General features: G+C 41.6%; 1 protein-coding gene across 10 annotated transcripts in view; it reads right to left on the reverse strand.

Moving 5' to 3' along the window:
• The window catches only part of CELF2 (CUGBP Elav-like family member 2), a 550,570-nt gene that overhangs the window by 11,480 nt on the left and 519,497 nt on the right, over positions 1-19,593 (reverse strand). For 6 of the 10 annotated variants that reach the window (XM_066551028.1, XM_066551020.1, XM_066551018.1 and 3 more), the window contains 3 exons: positions 13,288-13,419; positions 6,219-6,416; positions 2,688-2,831 (listed from right to left, as the gene is read on the reverse strand). In XM_066551028.1, coding sequence (XP_066407125.1) covers positions 2,688-2,831; positions 6,219-6,416; positions 13,288-13,419 — 474 coding nt within the window. The remainder of the gene's footprint in view (positions 1-2,687; positions 2,832-6,218; positions 6,417-13,287; positions 13,420-19,593) is intronic. The other 4 variants (XM_066551021.1, XM_066551027.1, XM_066551019.1 and 1 more) reach the window with 2 other exon arrangements.

Consider the following 19,593-nt stretch of genomic DNA (forward strand, 5'->3'; position numbering starts at 1 on the left):
TTGCACCCATTCATCATTTTTTGTCTGAATTTTAAACCACAGGTTACATGAAGTCAGAATGATGTTTCTTAATTCTCAAAGACCCTGTCATGACAATTTTGATTTTTGTTTTAGATCTTTGGGTAGCTCTATAATCAGGATAAATAATTTTCATCATTCAAGTAACAATTTTGCTATAAGGCTTGACTGCATTTCTGCATTGATGTAACTGAGTTCCCCCTCCTCTGCCTTACTTACATATCTCATTTTTCTTATTGTAAAGTTTATGAAAGGCAAGAGATAAGCTGGAATAGAGAAACCCTTTGTCTGCTGAATCAATTAAAGCCTGTGGAGCATGTGAGAACTCATGGGAGAGCACTTCCAGGTGTAAACACACTGTTCTGTCATTCTCATCACCATTTATTCCTTTGAGCATTCATTTTGGGTTGGACAAGAAAAGAAAATATGCCTACATCCTTTTTCTGCACAGAAAAGAAAATTTTCATTTTGTGAAGCAGTTTTACATAAAGATTCATCACTGTCTATCACTCACTCAGAATAAACCTTCCCATTTCTGCCAGGCAGACTTAGACAATCTTTACACCTTTTGGATGTTTAACCTGTTCTCATCTGTAATTTGACTTCCTCCTCCTTTGGGCAGGAGACTGGAAACTCCAGAGCTTCCTACTCTGGAGTTTCCAGTCTCCTGCCTAAGCATGTGCAGATTATTACAATTACTATTACTAGAGGCAAAAAGACCAACCAAAACCAACAAATAAAAAACCCAAACCCAAACTGTACCAAGTGCAACGAGCATAAATGATTCCGCAGAGAAATGGGTTCTTCAGCAGCATTATTGCCATAGTTTTTGGGTGGGAGGACAGAAAAAGAAAAAAAAAAAGCTTTTTGAAACACAAATGTAGGACCAAAATATAAATTAGACCATTCTTGCTAATAAAGCTGAGGAGGTGCATGCAGACTATGCCAGTATATTAAGCTAGCAGGACTAATTCTGGCATTGCCTGTGATTTGCAGCATCACCACATGGTCACCCACTAATCAGAAAACTCAGCTTCATCTGCCACTTCTACTTTTTGTTTTTAAAGCAGAGCTCCCTCCCTGGTGGCAGAGTATCTGGGAAGGAAGAATGAGAAATGGAAATATCAGTGAAAGCTGCCTAAAACCAAAAAGACAGAGGATTCCTCCATCCATTGGGGGTTGACATCTCCATTTTCCCTTAAAGCAGATAACTTTGGTGCATCACTAAGTTAGGCAATTGTGTCCCACCAACCCAGGCAAATGTGTAAGAAGGTAATCAAAGAGTAAAAGAAAATGCACAAAAAGCAAGTGTGGGAAACGATCTGATCAATTGAGCCACCTGCCCAAACTGATTTACATTCTTTCAGCAGTCACCACAATTGCTGCATTTTGATTAACATAGCTTGATTTGTCTTTTCATCAAGATTCCTGGAGATCTCAACAACAATTTTGTAACCCCCAACATACTAACAGAACTGGCTCCAGATCAATGGGGAGTCCATTTCAATTCCACTTTTCTAATTTGCAAGAGCCTCAGGGACTGCTTTAACCCATTGCAGACACAGGCTGGACTATACTGGTGTAGATATGAATAATTTTTTGTAAAGCCTAAACAGGTGAATGCTTCAAAAATGAACTGAAAGACTGTGGGAAAATGCAGAAAGAATGTCACACTCTTTCTGTGAACTGAATCAACTTTCCAAGTGTACTGTCCATCCCTCTTTTGTCATATATACAGGTGCATTCCTTTACTCTGGGAAAGAATTGCCACTTTAAAGAAAATTCCAGTATTTTATATCAACCCCTACAAAACTCATGTTTTGAGAGATTCCTTCCACCTCCTAAATCCTTACTGGGTCTTGTATAAGACCATAATTATTAGACCAATGCTCCAGAAGTTTACCACACACTGACATTCTCTGCTCCACTCCATCAAAGCACTGAACTGGTGCATCTCTGCTATTCCAAAGACATCAGCCCTCCTAATCAACCCTAAAACTATTTTTATACCAACATATCATCTCCTTCTCTGCTGTGATCTAATTTTCTGACAGCTCAAAGTATTCTCTGGGAAACTTGACACTGATCTTGTGAGGCTCTCTTCATCCCTGCCCTAAGGTGAGGGAGATGCCACCTTCCATAACACACTGGAACCCACCCACAACAGCTAGAGCTGCACAGCTAAACATCAACTGTCTGCAGCATATTCTGAACTAAATGTACACACCATTCAGTCACTAATTGCAAAATCTTGTACTTAATTCAGAAGAAAGAAATTCCTGTAATGTAGAAGCAATGGGTTAAACATAGAGCTTTTTTAAGTGGCTCAGCTATACAATAGAGAATAATTAGGTATCCATAATAAGGCAATTTAATAGTATACTAAATGACATTCCCCCACATAGGGTGTAATTAGTTTCATGTACTTGACACATTCATGCAAGATGTCAGACTGGAAGATTATTATTGGTTTTTTTTTCCATATCCAATTTTTAGTTAGAAATAGTTTGTCTTTGCATCTTCCTGCTCATTTGAGGATTAACAGTCTATTATTTTTGGAATGATTTTCCAGTATGACATTTCTCACACTGCTGTTAATTTGCTTTCCTGGCCCCTTTTCAGGATCGTGCATGCAGCTTTTACTGTTCGATTTATTAAATTTGACATACCAAAGCACTTGCTCAAATTGGTCTGTTTGTCAATGAAGACTTTAGCAGAGATAACATTTCCAAAAGGCATGAACATCTGCAGAATGTCCTGGTCTCCAAACTCCTGGGGGAGGTGGTAAATAAAGAGGTTTGCCCCTTCTGGACCTTTAGGAAAATAAAATAGATAAAAAAAAAAGAAGTATGAAAGCAGCTATTACAAGTGCTACATTTAATCTGTTTTTCCATAATACTTACTGAAGCTGGTGGTCAGAAAGCATTTCACTTTCCAACTCTGAAGGAACAAAAGCAAGTGGATCATCAAAAGAGCAGAGCTGAAATGCAGCTCTTGAGAGCATCCCATCTTGAAAAGTGTTTACTTTGAAAAGTGTTTATTTCATAACTCTACTACAGAAGTAGTTAAATTCATCCTCTTTCTTCAATTTACATGAATGTCTTTCAGTGTAATTAAGGTTAGGAAAACAGGTACAGAATATATTGGCTCTCAAAATGCCCCAAGAACTGCACAAGGATTCTTCTGCTGCTTCCAACACCTGCATGGGTTTGTCAGTTTAATTCCAGTTGCAGGAACTTAAGGAAACGGAAGCAGGTGAGCTCAGATTTGAGTACCACAGATTTAAACTCAAAGGGCAAGAAAATGCTGCAGATAGGAATAAAAATAGTAAGAAGAAGCACACCTTGTGACTTAAAAGTCAGTGAAGTCAGTGACAAAAAGACATTCAGAATTAAATTTGCACTGACTCATTTCAAAATGAGCTTTTTTTTAAATATAAATCCCCCATACAAAGATCTGTCTCCTGGAAGAAGCCTTGTAAAGCAAGTATTTTAAAGAAGTTCAAAATTAAGTAGTTGGGTTGCAAATAAGTGGCTTTAGACTTAGTTCAGTTTGCAAACAAAGGTGTAAACTCAAAAGTGCTTTGAATATTTTCCTTACAGACAAGATTTGAGATATGTATTATTTAAGGTGTAGGTTAAAACACCCATCTTAGTGCTGATAGGTTATTTTTTTCCCCCTAGCTCAATGGCAGCACACTGGAAATGAGCAATGGATGCCAGGAAGAGTGTGATACATGATGGAGCCAGATGTGGCCTCCATGCAGGCACCAGCAGTGTAGGTGGTACACAAAGGGAACAAACATTTCTGCTAAAACCATACCTAGAATAGCCTGATTACATATTCCCTTGCTTAATGGAACCTAAATGTGCCTCAGATGTGATGTCCTTGTTTTTCTGGAGAGGAAGAGGAAAAGGCTCATGAGATTTACAGAGTTCCTTCTGCAACAGAGCCACGGAGCCTCACTCCTCCCACACAGAATCAGGCTGGCTGCTCTCTCTCAGCCTGAAGGAAAAGGTAGCAAAGTTTGCCCAAAAGGAGGAGATAAATGAATTAGATTAAAAAAAAAATTCTGGGGAGGCAGGGAAAAAAAAAAAAAAGAAATAAACTTGTCACTTGGAATTTTTTTCTTCTTGTCATAAGTAAACCATCATTCCCAGCAAATAATGTTCTTTAAAATAGGGAAAAAAATTTGCTAAATAATATTTAGGAGCATATGCACAAGGCAGTTCACTGTGCTTCAGCATTTCATATCTATATAGCATTTTTCTCTGGTACTTGTTTATCCTCAACCACTCCAGACTCTTCCATCAGAAATCATGGTGAGAGACAAAACATTGTCAGTATTCAGTACTGGAATTCACTCACTTGAACTTAACCACCTACTAACAGATACAAGATATATAACAAAAACATTGTGTTTTAAAAAGGATGCTGGCAATTCATAAAAATAAAAAATAAACCTAAGTTGATTTGAATGTTTCTAAACAGAGAAAAATTAAAATAGCTAGAAAAAAATCAAGATGTCCTTCACTATGTATCTTGCAATGACACCAAATAAACAATTTTTTTCTGGTGTCAAATAGTCTATTGTCACTGACCAAAGTGCCTGAGGTGAAAGATAAATGCAGAAAACAAAAAATGTGGAAAAAAATATTTGAAAAAAAATCCCCTTTCATTTTAAATAATTCAAGCTTTTAGCAGCAAATGAGAGAAAAGACTTGAGAGAAAATATACATTTGAACTCCAGTGTCCCTATACAATAACCAGCTGGGGGAATACCAAATTTGTCTTCCTAGGAAACACATCCCATAACAGTACAAAATACTATTTCAAAAGAGGATAAAAAAGATTTCTCTTGAGGATATTTTACTAGGTTTATTTCCAAAGCTTATTCTTGGCAAGAGCAGTAGTGACAACATAGATACAGTCTTAGAAAGCATGCAGTATTTTCCTGTCTTTGTAGAATTAGCTGGAAATTAGGACAGGAGAAAGCAATGAAAACAGAAACAACCCCCCTGAAAATGCCTGGGAAGCATGAAGGGGAACGGAAGAGGGGAAAAGGGTAGCCTCATTTTCCTAAACACCTTTTAATTAGTATTCATTTATTCTTAGCAATAACTTCCTGAGGTTTATTTGCTGTTGGTGTGGGGAGAGGGGCGCAATCATTCACTTAGCTGCTTCCTCATAAGACCCACAATTAAGCAAAGAACCACTCAAAGTGAAAACGGATCTTGTCATTAGCTCAAAACCTCAATCAGATTAACTCCACTATGACAGAAAATGGAAACCAGAAGACAAAATTGCATCCACAGAGGGAAGATTTTTGTTAGCGGTTTTTATATGGTAGGTGGTAAATGCTTTTATATAAGGAAGGGATGGGTGGCAAAGCATAACTTGACGGCTGAAAAGTGAAACACATTAGACATCAAAGAAGGTGACAGTGGCAAGCAGAAAGAAACTGGAGGAAGAAGAAATCACAGATTAGATGGCCTGAGGCCTTCCACAAAGCCTCCAGGAGGAAACAGCTGCGTAGCACAGCTTGGGCTGGGTCTGCTGGTGCGGACACTTACTGTCGGAACTCAGTGCATCCCTCTGGGTGTCCAGAGTTGCCAGGACCCCTGCCAGGGGGCTCAGAGACCCTGGCACGCAGCCCAGAACACCTGTGGGTTTGATTAAGACCCATGGAGCAAAGTACCAGCTTTGTATGAAGACCTGAAAGCCACAGCAGTTTAAGTAGTGTAATAATAAAATTATCACAGGGTGAAAATATAGATTTTGGGGTTTTTAGAATAGGGGTTTTGGGGACAAGATGGAGGGACTTGGGCGTGTCCAGCCTTTCTTCTTCTCCTTCTCTACCTCCATCTTCTGCTGTGATGTTGGCACTTTGGGATTGGTTTAGAGTAGAAACTCAATGTCTAATATAGGTGATAGGTATTGGAAAATAATTGTAAACGTGTTATATGTAGTTCGTAGTATAAAGAGAAAACACCGCCCCGGGGGCAGTCAGAGTGCCTCTGTCTGTCCTGCTGGACGGACCTCGGCTGGACAGGAGAAAAATTTTTATAGATAAGATACAATAAACAACCCTGAGACCGAGAGCTGAAGAACTCCGACTCATTCTTCGGATGCGCGGGCCGAAACAGAGACTTTTCACGTGTCTCGGGGCTGCAACAAACTGCAAACTCCCGAGGACTTACCTTCCTTCTGGCTGCCCGCGGCGCTCTGCTGCTGCAGCAGGCTCTGGCTGTAGAGGGTGGGCAGCGCGGCGGCCGCGTACTGCTGGATTCCTGAGTAGGCCTGGGTGAGCGCGTCCATGGTGCCGGCCGTGCCGTTCGTCAGGCCTGTGGCGCCGAGTCCTCCGTTCAGGGCCGCCATACCTGAGAGCATTTGAGCAACTTTACAAAAAACCCAACAATAGAGAAAAGAAATTGCACTTGTTCATTAGTGCTTTCCGAAAGTCGTTGGTATTATACGACACTGAGGACGACAGCAGTGCATGCAGCTCGGCACGTCACCAAAAATGGGACTGAGGACAAAGAAACACAACTTTGGCATCAGGGTCACTTCAGCACAAGGGTTGCACAGTCAAATGGACTCGCATGCAGCCTGCTACTGGCAAGTACTACAGCTCTGTGCTGGCAAGTACTACAGCTCTGTGCTCCTGAGAGCCTCTCTGCTCGTCCTCCTTGACACCCGTGCTTCTGCTGTGGGTGTCTGAGGCTGGCAGTGTGGGACCTGTTTGACCTGTGTCCTTGTCTCTGGAAAAAGCAGTCTGTGAGGAAACCCGCTCTCTCTGACCAGGGTCTTCAGCAACAGCCATGACAATATCAGATCAGAAGTGTTTTGCTTATACAGAGTAAGCAGAGTAAGTTAGGGTAACTGTCGCCCTGATTTTTTGAGATTTTCTAAGCCTTCTGATGTTTACATTCTTGTAATGAACTTTCTCACACACCTGTGAATAACTTTTTGTTTTGCATTCTTTTATGGAGAAGGAGAAATTTGATGGACTGTTGGTTTGTCCCGTGTCATTAGAGAGGTGGCACTTTCAACCCTCCAATCCACCATCACTTTTGGAAATCTATAAATGTTGGAGTCAGAAAATAAACCTCCCTTTTTTGCCTTGAGAACAGCAGTGTGTGCGGGTCGTGTTATTTCGTGTCCCGTAGTGACACCTAATTAACTGCATTTAAAACAGGCCTTTTTCAACCTAAATGCTTCTATTATAACCCTCTACACAATTACAGACTTTGTCTCCTAGGCTTGTGGTAGAAAGATGTACTGTGAGGCTCTTTGCTTCCACCTTCCTCCTCCAGTTACTCCAGCCACTCCACAAGAGATGAGTAACAGCACACCCAGAGTGACTAAAAATACTTCACCCAGACTAGGCATCTTTCATGAAGAAACAAAAGCATTTATTTCTAGCAATGTTTTTCTTCACAAGGGAAGCCGAGTCACTTTTTTTTTAACTTTCAGCAATTCTCCATCCTGATAAGTAACAGAGTAATTTAACTGGGATGGCTGCTAAAGAGGAAATTTCAGATGGGATTGCTAGCTGTGCAGAAAATGACATCCCTCATCCGTGCAAACAGTGTGGGCTGCATAAGGAGTTGTACTGCTCTGATTTGATGGTGGACAAACTCCTGAGCTACAGCTTCCCTCCTCTGCTTCTATCGCTCAGCATGACTCCAAAATGAGTTATGTTGGAGTTAACATTGCTAGCAGGTCTTTCAGAAATTCCAGAAAAAGTGAATTTGCTGTTGGAAGTTGAAAGCATGGCGGGGTTCAGCGCTCTGCTCAACTTCCACACACCCAGCCTATGTCAGCCTGAGAACTAAGACCCCACCAGGACTGAGAGGCAGAGCATGTTTTCTGCACAATTAGCCATCCCAGCTCCCCAGTTTCTAGGTGAACAGCTCACAAACAACCTAAAGGGCTTAACAGGCCTGTAGAGGTACAGAGGATCAGTCCCTAGAAAAATGGGGGGGGGGGCACCTAAAATCATCAGCAATCATTTCTTAGACAATGTCTAATGTTTTGATTGGTAAAATGGTGGGTGAAGATGTGACTGGTGGTGTCATATTAAGATCCCAAAGAGAGGAACAGTAAAGAGAAGGAAATGGCTTAATTTCAGGGCAATAATAAGGGTTGGTATGTAAATTGGGCAAAAGTGCGGAAATTAAGCAGAGGACACTTTATAGTAAATTAATAATTAAATCTATTAGACTGGGAAACATTCTTCAAGGAAGATGGCAGAAACCTTATCACATGTGTAATTTAGATACAGGAAGAATACTGCAGGGAATTATCCAGCATTGACAGAGGAGGATAAAGATGCTGACCCCAGTATCCTTCTGCCTCTTATGTAGATTTGAAAAGCATATTCCTTTGAGTCTCCAATAATCAGGACAATTGCTCAAGTGGCACCTTTTTGGCTCCACCAGACTCTGTGCCAATTAAGAGAATTGTACTGCATAAATTATACCTTTTGATCTTACTATAATTTGTGTGACTAAACACTTGACAGAGATGTGATATTCTTAGCCTTTCCTTAATAAAATGTCTCACTTTGAAGACTTCTCTTTCCCCTCCACCCCACTTCAGAGCATCACTGTACCCTGATGGGAGGTACTGGCTGCCACTGCTTCGAACAAAAACCCCTGTCAGAGCTCAACAGACCTGGGTATTTCTTGTATAATGGTTCCAGTTATAAAACTGTATTGAGTTTGGGTGGTGGTGGTGGGGATAAAGGGATGGTTTCTCTGAGAAGCTGCTGGAAGCCTCTCCTATGTCCTACAGAGCCAATTCCAGATGGCTCCAAGAAGGACCTGCTGCTGGCCAAGGCCCATCAGTGACACCTCTGAGGTAACTTGGTAAAAGGAGGAGAAAAAACCCTGAGCAATGGTAACTGCAGCTAGAGAAGAGAGGAGTGGGAGTGTGTGAGAGAAACAGCTCTTCAAGGTTGATGGAGAAGGAGGGGCAGGGGCTGAGATTCCCCTGCAGCCCCTGGTGCAGCCCAGGGTGAGGCAGCTCTGCCCTGCAGCACCTGGGGGTCCATGGGGGAGCAGGGATCCACCTGCAGCCCATGGAGGAGCCCACACCAGAGCAGGTGGATGCCCAAAGAAGGCTGTGACCCCACAGGAAGGCAGTGCTCCTGGCAGCACCTGTGGAGAGAGGATTGCACTGGAGTAGGTTTGCTGTGTGACCCCGTGGGGGACCCAGTCTGGAACAGCCTGTTCCTGAAGGGAAATGCCACGGAACACACCCACACTGGAGCAATTTGTGGAGTGCTCCTCTGGAAAGCGACCCACATTGAAGGAGCAGGTGAAGAACTCTCTCCTGTGGGAGGGACCCCATGCTGGAGCAGAGGAGCAATGTGAGGAGTCCAACCCTGAGGAGGAAGGAGCTGCAGGAACGATGTGTGATGAACTGACTGCAGCCCCCATTCCCTGTCCTCCTGCACCACTGGGGACAGTGGGTAGAGAATTCAGGAATAAAGTTAATCCTGGGAGGAATATAGGAGTGGGGAGAAGGTGTTTTTAAGATTTGGCTTCATTTCTCATTATTCTATTCTGAATTGATTGGTAATAAATTAAACTAATTTCTCTATGTCAGGAGTGTTCTGCCTGTGATGGTACCTGGTAAGTGATCTCTCCCTGCACTTATCTCAACTCACAAACCTTTTGTTACTTCTCTCCCCTATACAGTTCAGGAGTGGGAGTGATAGAGTGGCATTCAAAATATAATAATAAAAAATTAATAAAATAAAATAATAACTATATTATATATTAAATATTACTACTATTAATAATTTGATCCTGAGGCTGACTGCTGCCTGCTCTGCTGTTCTGTACTTAGGTTTGTGTCACTGCTTGCATGGACTGTTTAAACTAAAGGCTCCCGATAAAGCAGCTTGTGTCTCTCCTTTTATTCGAGCGTTGAAATAACTTGGTAACAGAGGTAGCATTAGGATACCATGTTATCTTTCGTGAGTCATTGGCCTATTAGATAAAGATGCTCTGTGTTGCAGTGGGCAGCATCCTCCCCCTCCTTTCCCCTGGAATCAATAGCACTTCCCACCCTGTGGCTCCAGATCAGCCATCAGCCAGACAACCCAGCCCACAGCTCCTGGGAAGGGCACAGCTCCTGTGCCACAGCCCCCGTGTGGCAAACACCTCCCTCCTGAGCAAAGCACAGCTGCAGAAAGCACCCAACGCTTTCTGTTCTTACATTTTTATGAAATCTGCGAGGCCCAGCTGCTGTTACGCATCTCTGCCATCTCTTTATTATCTCTACCAGAGCACCTCAGTCACACACTGAACTCTGGTCCCTTCCTCCCTTCTGTGAAATAACCTTTTGGAGCCTCTCATCTACGGCCTTCTACTTTTCTGAGTTTCTCTACATAGTACAAAAGCAACAAAGCTTGGCAAGTCCAAAGGTCTCTCAATGTGCTTTTCAAGCACCTTCAAATCTGTCATGAATAGTTTTATCTCTGTTTTACAGATGTAAATAAGGGGGCAAAAAGGCTAAGTGACTGCCCTGGGGTCACACACAAATACTGTGCCATAGCTGTCCAGTATTCTGAAGGTATGGTCTTTTTTCTTAATTGCAAAGAATCACATCCTCCCTCTTTAGTAATTTTTCCTCATAATTCATAATTCTTTTTGGTACTTAGAATTCTTAAATTTACATGCTCAAAGCAGGCAGTCTAGTGTTTTGCCATTTAAGGCTTTAGGTGCTTCAAGAATAACTGAGGAAAGACTAAATCCCCACACTTAGGTAGAACTGCTGCCAAAACATTGGAGACACCTAAATTTACCATACTCCACTTTATTTAAGGCCTCCAGTCATCTTTTTAAAATGCTTCTCTCTACAATGACAGCACTATCAACTTCCATAGCACAGCTTCTTTTCACAGACCCAGACAGGACCAAGAAAACAGACAAAAGTCTTCTGGTGAGCTCAGTGTGGAAGACATTCTCCATGTGATTCTCATGTGCAGAACTTAGCTTAGGCAGAAGAACATCTCTTCAAATCTCTCTATAAATCAATGCCCAAGCCCAGTGCCACCTTCTGATAAATTTTTGGGTTAAGCTCTGCTTGATTGTGTTTTGGATTTTCTAATTCCCTGGCTAGAAGCATGTCACTCAATTCCCAGTTTGCTGCACAGTTACTTCAGGAATGTCCATGGCCAGTGAATATTTCTTATGGGCTTGCTTGTGACCATGGTATAAGCCATGTCAGTGTGGAGTACCAGACTTACTGAATATGAGCTTTCCCAAAGGCAATCTCCCAAGTTTTGAGTGTGCATGACTGAGCCAGACATGGTGATCAGGAAAAGCCCCAAATTGTCATTAAAATAGACAGAGGAGGTTATTATAATTTGAGCAATGCTTCACTATCATCATGAGTACCAGATGTGATAATCAAATTCCCTTTTGAAGGAAACAGTGCCCTAATGCTGAGCTGTGTCATGGGGAAGCAGTTTCCCCTCTTTAACTCTCTCTCTCAAGTATGTATATACATAGACAGACATACCCACATACATTTGGTAAGCACCATACACATATCCATAAAAACATCCATGAAGAGGATTTGGGACTGCAGTCACTGTCAGTACAAGTCCATGGAAGCAATGGTGACTTGAAACAAACTGAAATTTGGTACCAGGTTGTGAATACATCATTAATACTTCAAATGACACATGCAGGTAAGTTTGCACACACATCACCTCAAAATAGTTGCTGAGAAAATGTAAACTCTTTGCTTGCAGCCTAGCAAGGAGTGCTAAAAGGAGTGCAACAGAAGGGTTCCCACACAATGAGCTCACAGGATTCACTCCTGCTTGGTTTTTATGAAGGGGTACATTATGTTGGAGTGCTCCAGTACTTCCTAGTACTTGCTGAGGGAAAGGAGTGGGATGGCATATTTTGCTCTTGATATTGTGATTTGTTTTTATACACCAAGTGAAGCACAATGGCTGGTAATCAGAAAGGACATTTAATGGTGTCTTGCTAATGACAGGGTAGCTCTCTCACTACAAGAGCTGACAAGAGGAGAGGAGGTAAGTTAGCCTTCTGTGCATGCCATTTCCAGTGGCCTGCTTTGACACTAATGGAATAAGAAGAAAGGAAACTAACATCTGCCATTTTGGGACCTAATACCAATTTTTCTGAAGTTGTCCTTGAGTTGCATTTACAAAGAGGTTGTTTTGTGTGAAATGCACATGTCCTTGCCAGAAGCAAGTCCTATTTTACACGAGACCCCATGCAACCATTCAACATTGCTACATGGACATCCATCAGCCCCCTTCCTTCCCAGCTCCCAACAATGCCAACCAGAGATCACAGAACAAAAAGATTGGGTGAGCAGCCAAGTAACAGTGACAGAAAGGACATCATGCAGAGCATCAGAGTGAGCAAGAGATACTGAGGAGGACACCCATTCCTGAGGGGACATTATGATGGGTCATGGACTGGCAATGACCAAATAGATTCCTTGCATTGCAAAAGGAAATGCAAGGAGCAACAGCAGCTAAAGAAAAAAAAGAGGGAGGGGAGAAAAATGCAGCTGGGCAAATCTCTTCTGTTACAGGCAAAGGTGAAATCATCATAGCAGAAACAATAATAAAAAAAAAAATCCTCCTTCTTCAAGAAAATCTTGACCAGGGCTAAGAACAAAGAATGTTCTAACAACTACTGGCATCTTCTTAGCTGGAGATGCCAGGGTTTCTTAAGATGTCATAGGATAGGTGTGTGTGCTCTGGCATTTCAGGTGACTGACTGCATGTTCTCCCATACTTGCCAATTAAAAGCCAAAGACTTGCCCTCATTTTTAAAGCATGTTGCTCTCAATTAGATAATTCTTACAGATGTTTTAAAGGACTGCCTCTGTGGCACTACATTTCTCAGTGAGATTTTGTACATTGGGGTGACACACCTGTTGTCAGACTCCCCCAGTGAAAAAGGAGCCTCTTGTATAACCCTGACAACCCAAATCCCCAGTGACAATTCTTTTACCTTCCACATTTACTGCAAGAAGAGGAGTCTTTCTGCATGCACACAAGGAAATTCACTTTGCAGAACAAACTGTGTGAAACTAAAAGACTCCAGAGAACTATATATGCAGTACTAGTAGTAGTATGGAACTGAATCAACTTGACCGCCTTATTTGGTGTAGAGATTAAAAATCATATTATCACTTTGCAATTGATAGTTTTTGTGGCATGATTATTGGGGAAGGCTGTCCACCACAGCAATAAATACTCACTGTTTACGGTACCTGCTAGTGCATTAATATTATTCAGTCCAACAGTGGCTCCAGCCAGTCCTTGGAGAGTACCCAGAGAAGTCAAAGAATTCATGGCCGCACCAGCTGTGGAATTAGCAGTTGATGCAGCCACTGAAAGGAGAAAAAAACAAAGCAAAATTAAGGCAATCAACTTTGTTTATTTTGTTTGATCACAGAGCAGCTTACAATCACACACAGGAGCACAACAGGGCTACTTGCAAGGAGAAGGAAAAAAGAAAATGAGATCAACGAGACCAATCTTGTTCAAGACATTAACAGTGTGATTGTTCATGGGAAGTGTTGATGAGCCTAGAACTGCAAATACTAGATCACAAAATTCAGTGCTATTATTTGCAAATATAATACCAAACCAGTATGTCTGGGATCAGACACTTTCTCAGAAATTTGTCAGTCAATCTAACAAACCAGGCTGATCAGCTAACCAGGCTTTTGAGATTCTGCCACATGCCTCAGAGTCCATCATTACACAAACAAGAATTACTCAGTAATTTTGTCATGCAACAGATTACTATTCTGGGCCCCAAATGTTCTAAGGGTAAGTTAAATTATTCTAAGTCAAGACACCATGCTCTTGGACACTGTATAAACTTCATTTAAATACCTGAAGATTAGAACAAGAAGAATGACCAGGTAAATACAAAATGTATTTTATTGCAGGCATTTATCCAGGCCTTTGTATATAGATAGTCATGTATGTGCACCCCTATGGTATTGTATGTATCCCCAAAAGCTCTGCCAGAGGAAAAGGTGCAAAAATGTCCTTGATGCTACAATGTCAAGGGAATGATGAAGGTAGTGAGATAAATCCATCTAAATTATGTGTTTAGGGAGAGAAAGAGACTCACTTGCCATAGAAAGTAGTAAAAAGTCATCACTTGGGATAGGTTGGGTGAACTACAAATACCTGTCTGTCTCACAGAAGTGACTTGAATAACCAGTGTAGATTAAACACTTAACTCACAGCTAGGTAAAGGTGCACCAGATGAATCACACTCATAAAAGCTGCAGAAGCAATTAAGTTTTTAGTGCATCTCCTGAGCCCTACTTTCATAAAGAATTCCTTTTTTTTTTTTTTTCCTGTTATAACATTGCATTTTCTTAGGAAAAGCAAATGTTTAAAGTCAGAGTTTTGTTGATGATGTACTGGAGGCACATCATGTCTATAGCCAGGCTTTTTTTGCTCCTATTCATGACCTAGCTGTGAAATAGTTAAGACCACTTTTATGTGATGCTTTTTTGGGCTGTCAAACACATCAGATTACTCAGTGAACCCTCAAGAAAGTGAAGTCTCTAGAGCTGACAGGATCCAGTAAGGAAAGTAGGAAGTAACTTTTTTCACTCTGTGGGTAAACCTTGAAGCCCTAACCTACAAATAACCTGCCTTTGCAACATTAAGACCCACCAAAGACAAGTTTTCACACTCTTAGGGCCTCAAAGTACAAAGAACATTCTTGCTGTGGGGGAAGAGAGATTTCCAGACTCTGTTATGCAGTCCTTGTCTCTTAGCACCTGCAACATTAACTCAAATAATTTTGTATGTTGCAAACAGAAGCAGCTTTGATTATTCAATCTGTCCCCACAAAGCAATAAGAAACCAATATCAATGGTTTAATCAATGTCTTTGATTAAAAAAGTAATAAAAAACAAGTTAAAAACCCCACTTTTTTCAGATAATGTGGGCACCAGCAGAGAAAAGAGGAAAAAACAAAGTTAATTCCCTGTGACCAACACTGGTCTGTGTTTCTGTCAATGCTCATTAGCAAAAGATTTAAATGAAGTATATAAAACTCAAATCTGAAGGATCTGATTAGTTTTGACTGGACTAAATTCCATCCATTTTCTGCTTTAGAGGATTATTACCATTTTCTCTTGAGTAAACACATATAGTTAAGAAATGAGAGAAATGGGGACTGGGAAACTGCCTGTAAATTACAATAAAGCTGGGGGCAAATAGCTCCTGTGAACAAGAGCCATATGCTTATGGATTGTCAACACATCTGTTGGAGAAGGCAAAAAAAATCCGCTTAAAACCTTCCCTCTTGTGCAGCCCACAGTGAAATATTGGGGTTTTATTCCTGGCTGCTCAAAGACGTGCTCCAGGGAGGGTCAGTTTTGGGGCCAACATCTCTTTTCTTTTTTTTTTTTTTTGGTATCAAGTTTTTCTATTCCATCAGGCAAATAAAGAGCAGGTGCCTCAGTGCTTCTCCCACTTGAAGCTGCAATGCAGATTATCTAGTTTGCCCGAATAAAGACTTGGCACATACTCACTGTACAATACTGGGTGAAGCCCTAAAACTCCTCAGGAATGAGCCCCCAGTGCCTAAAGGGAGGCCATGCACTAGCCAGAGCAACAGCACATGCAGGGAAGATGAGAAGTACATTGAAACAAGGGAGGTGCCGTTCAGATGTAATTAAAAACACACTCATTATGTTGTTGTGGTGTTTCTTCTGACTGCCTCACAGATGCAATGGGACAATGCATATTAACCCTCTTTGGCTTAATATTTCTTTGAGAAGAAAGAAACTGAACACATTGTGTGGTTTCCACCATCTTACTGAACAGGGGGTGAATAGAAATGAAGGGAACTCCTTTTTTAGGGTGCTTGGAGAGATCAAGCAACCTCTGGATGAGGATTCCTGAGAGACCCCACACTAACTGAGACATGTAACTAACTGATTGAGACCTACATGTATGAAATGAAGATGAAGACAGCAGTGAGCTAAAATATTACCATGAAGGGGCTATAAAAGGTACAAAATATTAACAGAGGTGAACATTTCTAACAAAATGCTGTATAAATCCAAAAGATGAAGCAATGGCATGTCTTGTATCTCAGAAATCTAAAGGAAGGTGAAACAAAAGTTAAAAGGGCGTACAAGACAAGTATGAAGGCTTATACCAGCTGAAAGTTTTTACTTTGTGTGCTCCCAGATAAAATCCATCTAGAGACAAGGACTATGCTTCTCCTGTCCTTTGCCATTTTCTAGTTTCTTTCAACTAAAAAAATTGTAACATATATTAAACTGAAGGGAAAGAAGAAAAATCACATGCCTTGTGGTAACAGCAAATGACTGCACTACTTTGGGGGAACCTGTATAACTCTCTTGTGTCAGCAAAACTCTTGGGCTCCACAAATGCTCAGAGTAATGGCAAAGGAAGAATAATTCACTGTCAGAATACTTTCTATATTTATGTCTTTCAGTTGTCCAGAAGACAAAAATAGCTTGGCTACCTACATAATTTATAAATTGGGTTTTACCAGGCTCCTCTGAAATCAAATAAATGAAAAAAAAAGAAAAAAAAAAAATCACAACTCCCTTCAGCCTCCACACCAGAACATTCACAGAATCACAGAATATGCTGAGTTTGAAGGGACCCACGAGGATTATCAAGTCCAGCTCCTGGCCCTGCACAGGACACCCCAGGAGTCACACCCTGTGCCTGAGAGCATTGTCCAAACACTTCTTGAGCTCTGCCAGGCTCAGTGCTGTGCCCTGGGCAGCCTCTCTCAGTGCCAGCCACCCTCTGGGTGAAGAACCTTTTCCTGATATCCAACCTAAACCTCCCCTGACTCAGCTTCAGGCCATTCCCTCAGGTCCTGCCACTGGGCACCACAGAGAAGGGTTCAGTGCCTGCCCCTCCTCTTATTGTGCTTCCTCCATTTAACTGAGGAAATTTTTGCATACAGCTTCAAGCTGCAAGCCAAGAAACTTGGCCTTTGGTTAATATATTCATTGACATATTTCTCTTTGACACAGAGAACACGTTTTTACTTGGAGTGGTTGTTCTACACAATACAGATATTTGTGTTTAACTGGTAATGCTGCACTCATGGAGGTCTTTAAGGCTGGAAGGAGCTGGCATTTTCAAATGTTCTCAAAACATACTCTTCTGCCTATAAATGGTTATAACACCTTTTAGGTCAGTAATTTATTTTTTTTTAACTGCAATGAGCCATTTCTCTTTTAAATTCTAATTTAAATAACACTTCAACACAATTCCTAAAAACTATGCCAACCTAGAAAAACAACAGGAATTAGCCCAGAAACTTTTGGCCATTCTTTTGGCTAGCTTATGTCAATAGAGTCATAATGATTTACATCATCTGGATTTGCCTCAGCTGGAGAACTAGATTCAGGATAACAGCATCTAGGAAAGGCAATGATGTGTAAATATTTCTTTGGCTTTGCTACACACACTGTGGATGGAATTAATTTCCCCACCTTTGGCAGCTCGTTGTTAGTTTAAGCTAGTCTAGTCAAAACTAGACTGTTTCTGAGATTTAATGACCTTCAATTCAGACACCCTACCTTTAGATTTCTATTTCAGTTTGGGCTGAATTGCCCTAAAGACCATGTGGATGATCTCAACTACCAGATGCTACTGATGCCTTTCCCAGTTTTCCCTCAAACTTCTTGTGAAAGCAATTCCCATGATTTTTGTTGCAAGACCTTCTGCTCCTTCACAGTTTCTGCCTGTCTCTTAGAATGCTGTATCTTGGAGGCACAGGCACATTTTTTGTCATGCCTGTTTCCTTCCTGCACCTCAGACCAAGGAGTGCCCTCGGTAGAGCTTCTTGCTATACTGAAACCACAGACCTGTGCTTGTCTGTAGCACAGCCTTGGGCAAATCCCACCCCTCTCATGTGTCAGGCCAGTTTATAAAAGTGAATCAGAGAATGGTTTAAGTTGGAAGGCATTTTTAAAGATCAGCAATGATTGATCTCCAACTAGAACAGGTTGCTCAAAGCCCCATCCAACCTGACTGTGACTGTTTCCAGGGATGGGGCATCCACCACCTCCCTGGGCAACTTGTGCCAGTGTCTCACCACTCTCATAATAAAAAAAATTCTTTGTATCTATTCTAAATGTACCCTCTTCTAGTTTAAAAGCATTGCTCCTTGCCCTATTTCTACAGACTCTGTTAAAAGGCTTGTCCTGATCTTTCTTGCAGGCTCACTTTAAGCACTGAAAGGCTGCAATGAGCTTTCTCCAGGCTGAACAACCCCAACTCCCTCGGCCTTTCCCCATAGGAGAGGTGCTCCATCTCTCTGAGCATCTTCAGGAATCCTTTTCCCACAGTGGAGGTCAGGGCGCAGGAAGGCTGCTGAAGACAAAGAACTAAATAACCCACCTCTGACTGTGGCACTGAAGGAAAGGGCCTATTCCAATCACACATGTGCCACTATGTTTTAGCAGAGAAATGGTTTGCAGTGTGTAGTCAGGCTCATTCTTTCCTTTTTTTAATTTTTTTTCTTTTTTGGTAAATGTCTAAGTGAAAAAAAAAAATCCAAAGACTTCTCAGCAAAGTCCTATACCACAAAAACCCCTGGATCTCTTGGAGACTCCCTGCTATATTGCCAAGTTATATGCCTATATATATGCCTGTAACTTGGCACTATGCATGGACAGTGTAAACTGCGCACTTCTCCATTTCTCTCCACCTTGTCCTGTTCCCTTCCTCCTTTTCCAACATGGGCATCTTGTCTAGAAATGATCCACAAACTGCAAGTCTTGGAGTAAGATACTAAGCACATGAGGCATTATAAACATTTTAAGAGATGTTTCTTATTGGAAACATTATTTTGGTTTTAGGGCAGGACTGGTGGAGAGAATGGGCAAAGAAAAGCAAGAGCAGCTTCAGCTCTTTCTGGGCATGGAGAGCTGCTCTACACCCTGCCAGCCCCATCCATGTGAAGAGCAGCTATAATGTTTCTGGAGCAGAACCAGGTTTCTGGTGCTGCAGGGCTTCAGGGCAGCTCCAAGACTGGCTTAACTATGCTGGGACTTTCCACACAGAGATCCACCACGGTAAGTAACTGTGTCAGCCCTGCTGACAGCTTTCCTTTAGGCAGCCCTTGGTTACACTCCACAATTCTCTGTCACTACAAATGCATGGCACAACAGGAAGCTCAGTGTTTAGTCTGATATCAGCCACTTGCTTATCACCACTCACTTATGAACCACAACTTTGTTCTTATTGTTTTACTTAATGGAGAATTTAAAGAACTCAGTGTTCAAAGTACTTCTTTTGCTGAAGTTAAGATGATGTAGTAGTGCACCAGGGATCAATATTGCCCACAAACTTTAGGTTCAGCATCTCTGTGGCTAAGCATGAGAAGTTGCAGAGAAAATATTCTCTTTTGGGAGACACTCCTGGCAGATCTGTATTGGCAGTTGTCTAAGTCCAGAATCCTCTTTCTCATACTGAATTTGGGTGTATTTCTGGTTTTCTGCTGCCTTCCTAAGCTCACTGGCTCCAAG

The sequence above is a fragment of the Molothrus aeneus genome, chromosome 5 (genome assembly GCF_037042795.1).
Source record: "Molothrus aeneus isolate 106 chromosome 5, BPBGC_Maene_1.0, whole genome shotgun sequence".
Classification (NCBI taxonomy): domain Eukaryota; kingdom Metazoa; phylum Chordata; class Aves; order Passeriformes; family Icteridae; genus Molothrus; species Molothrus aeneus.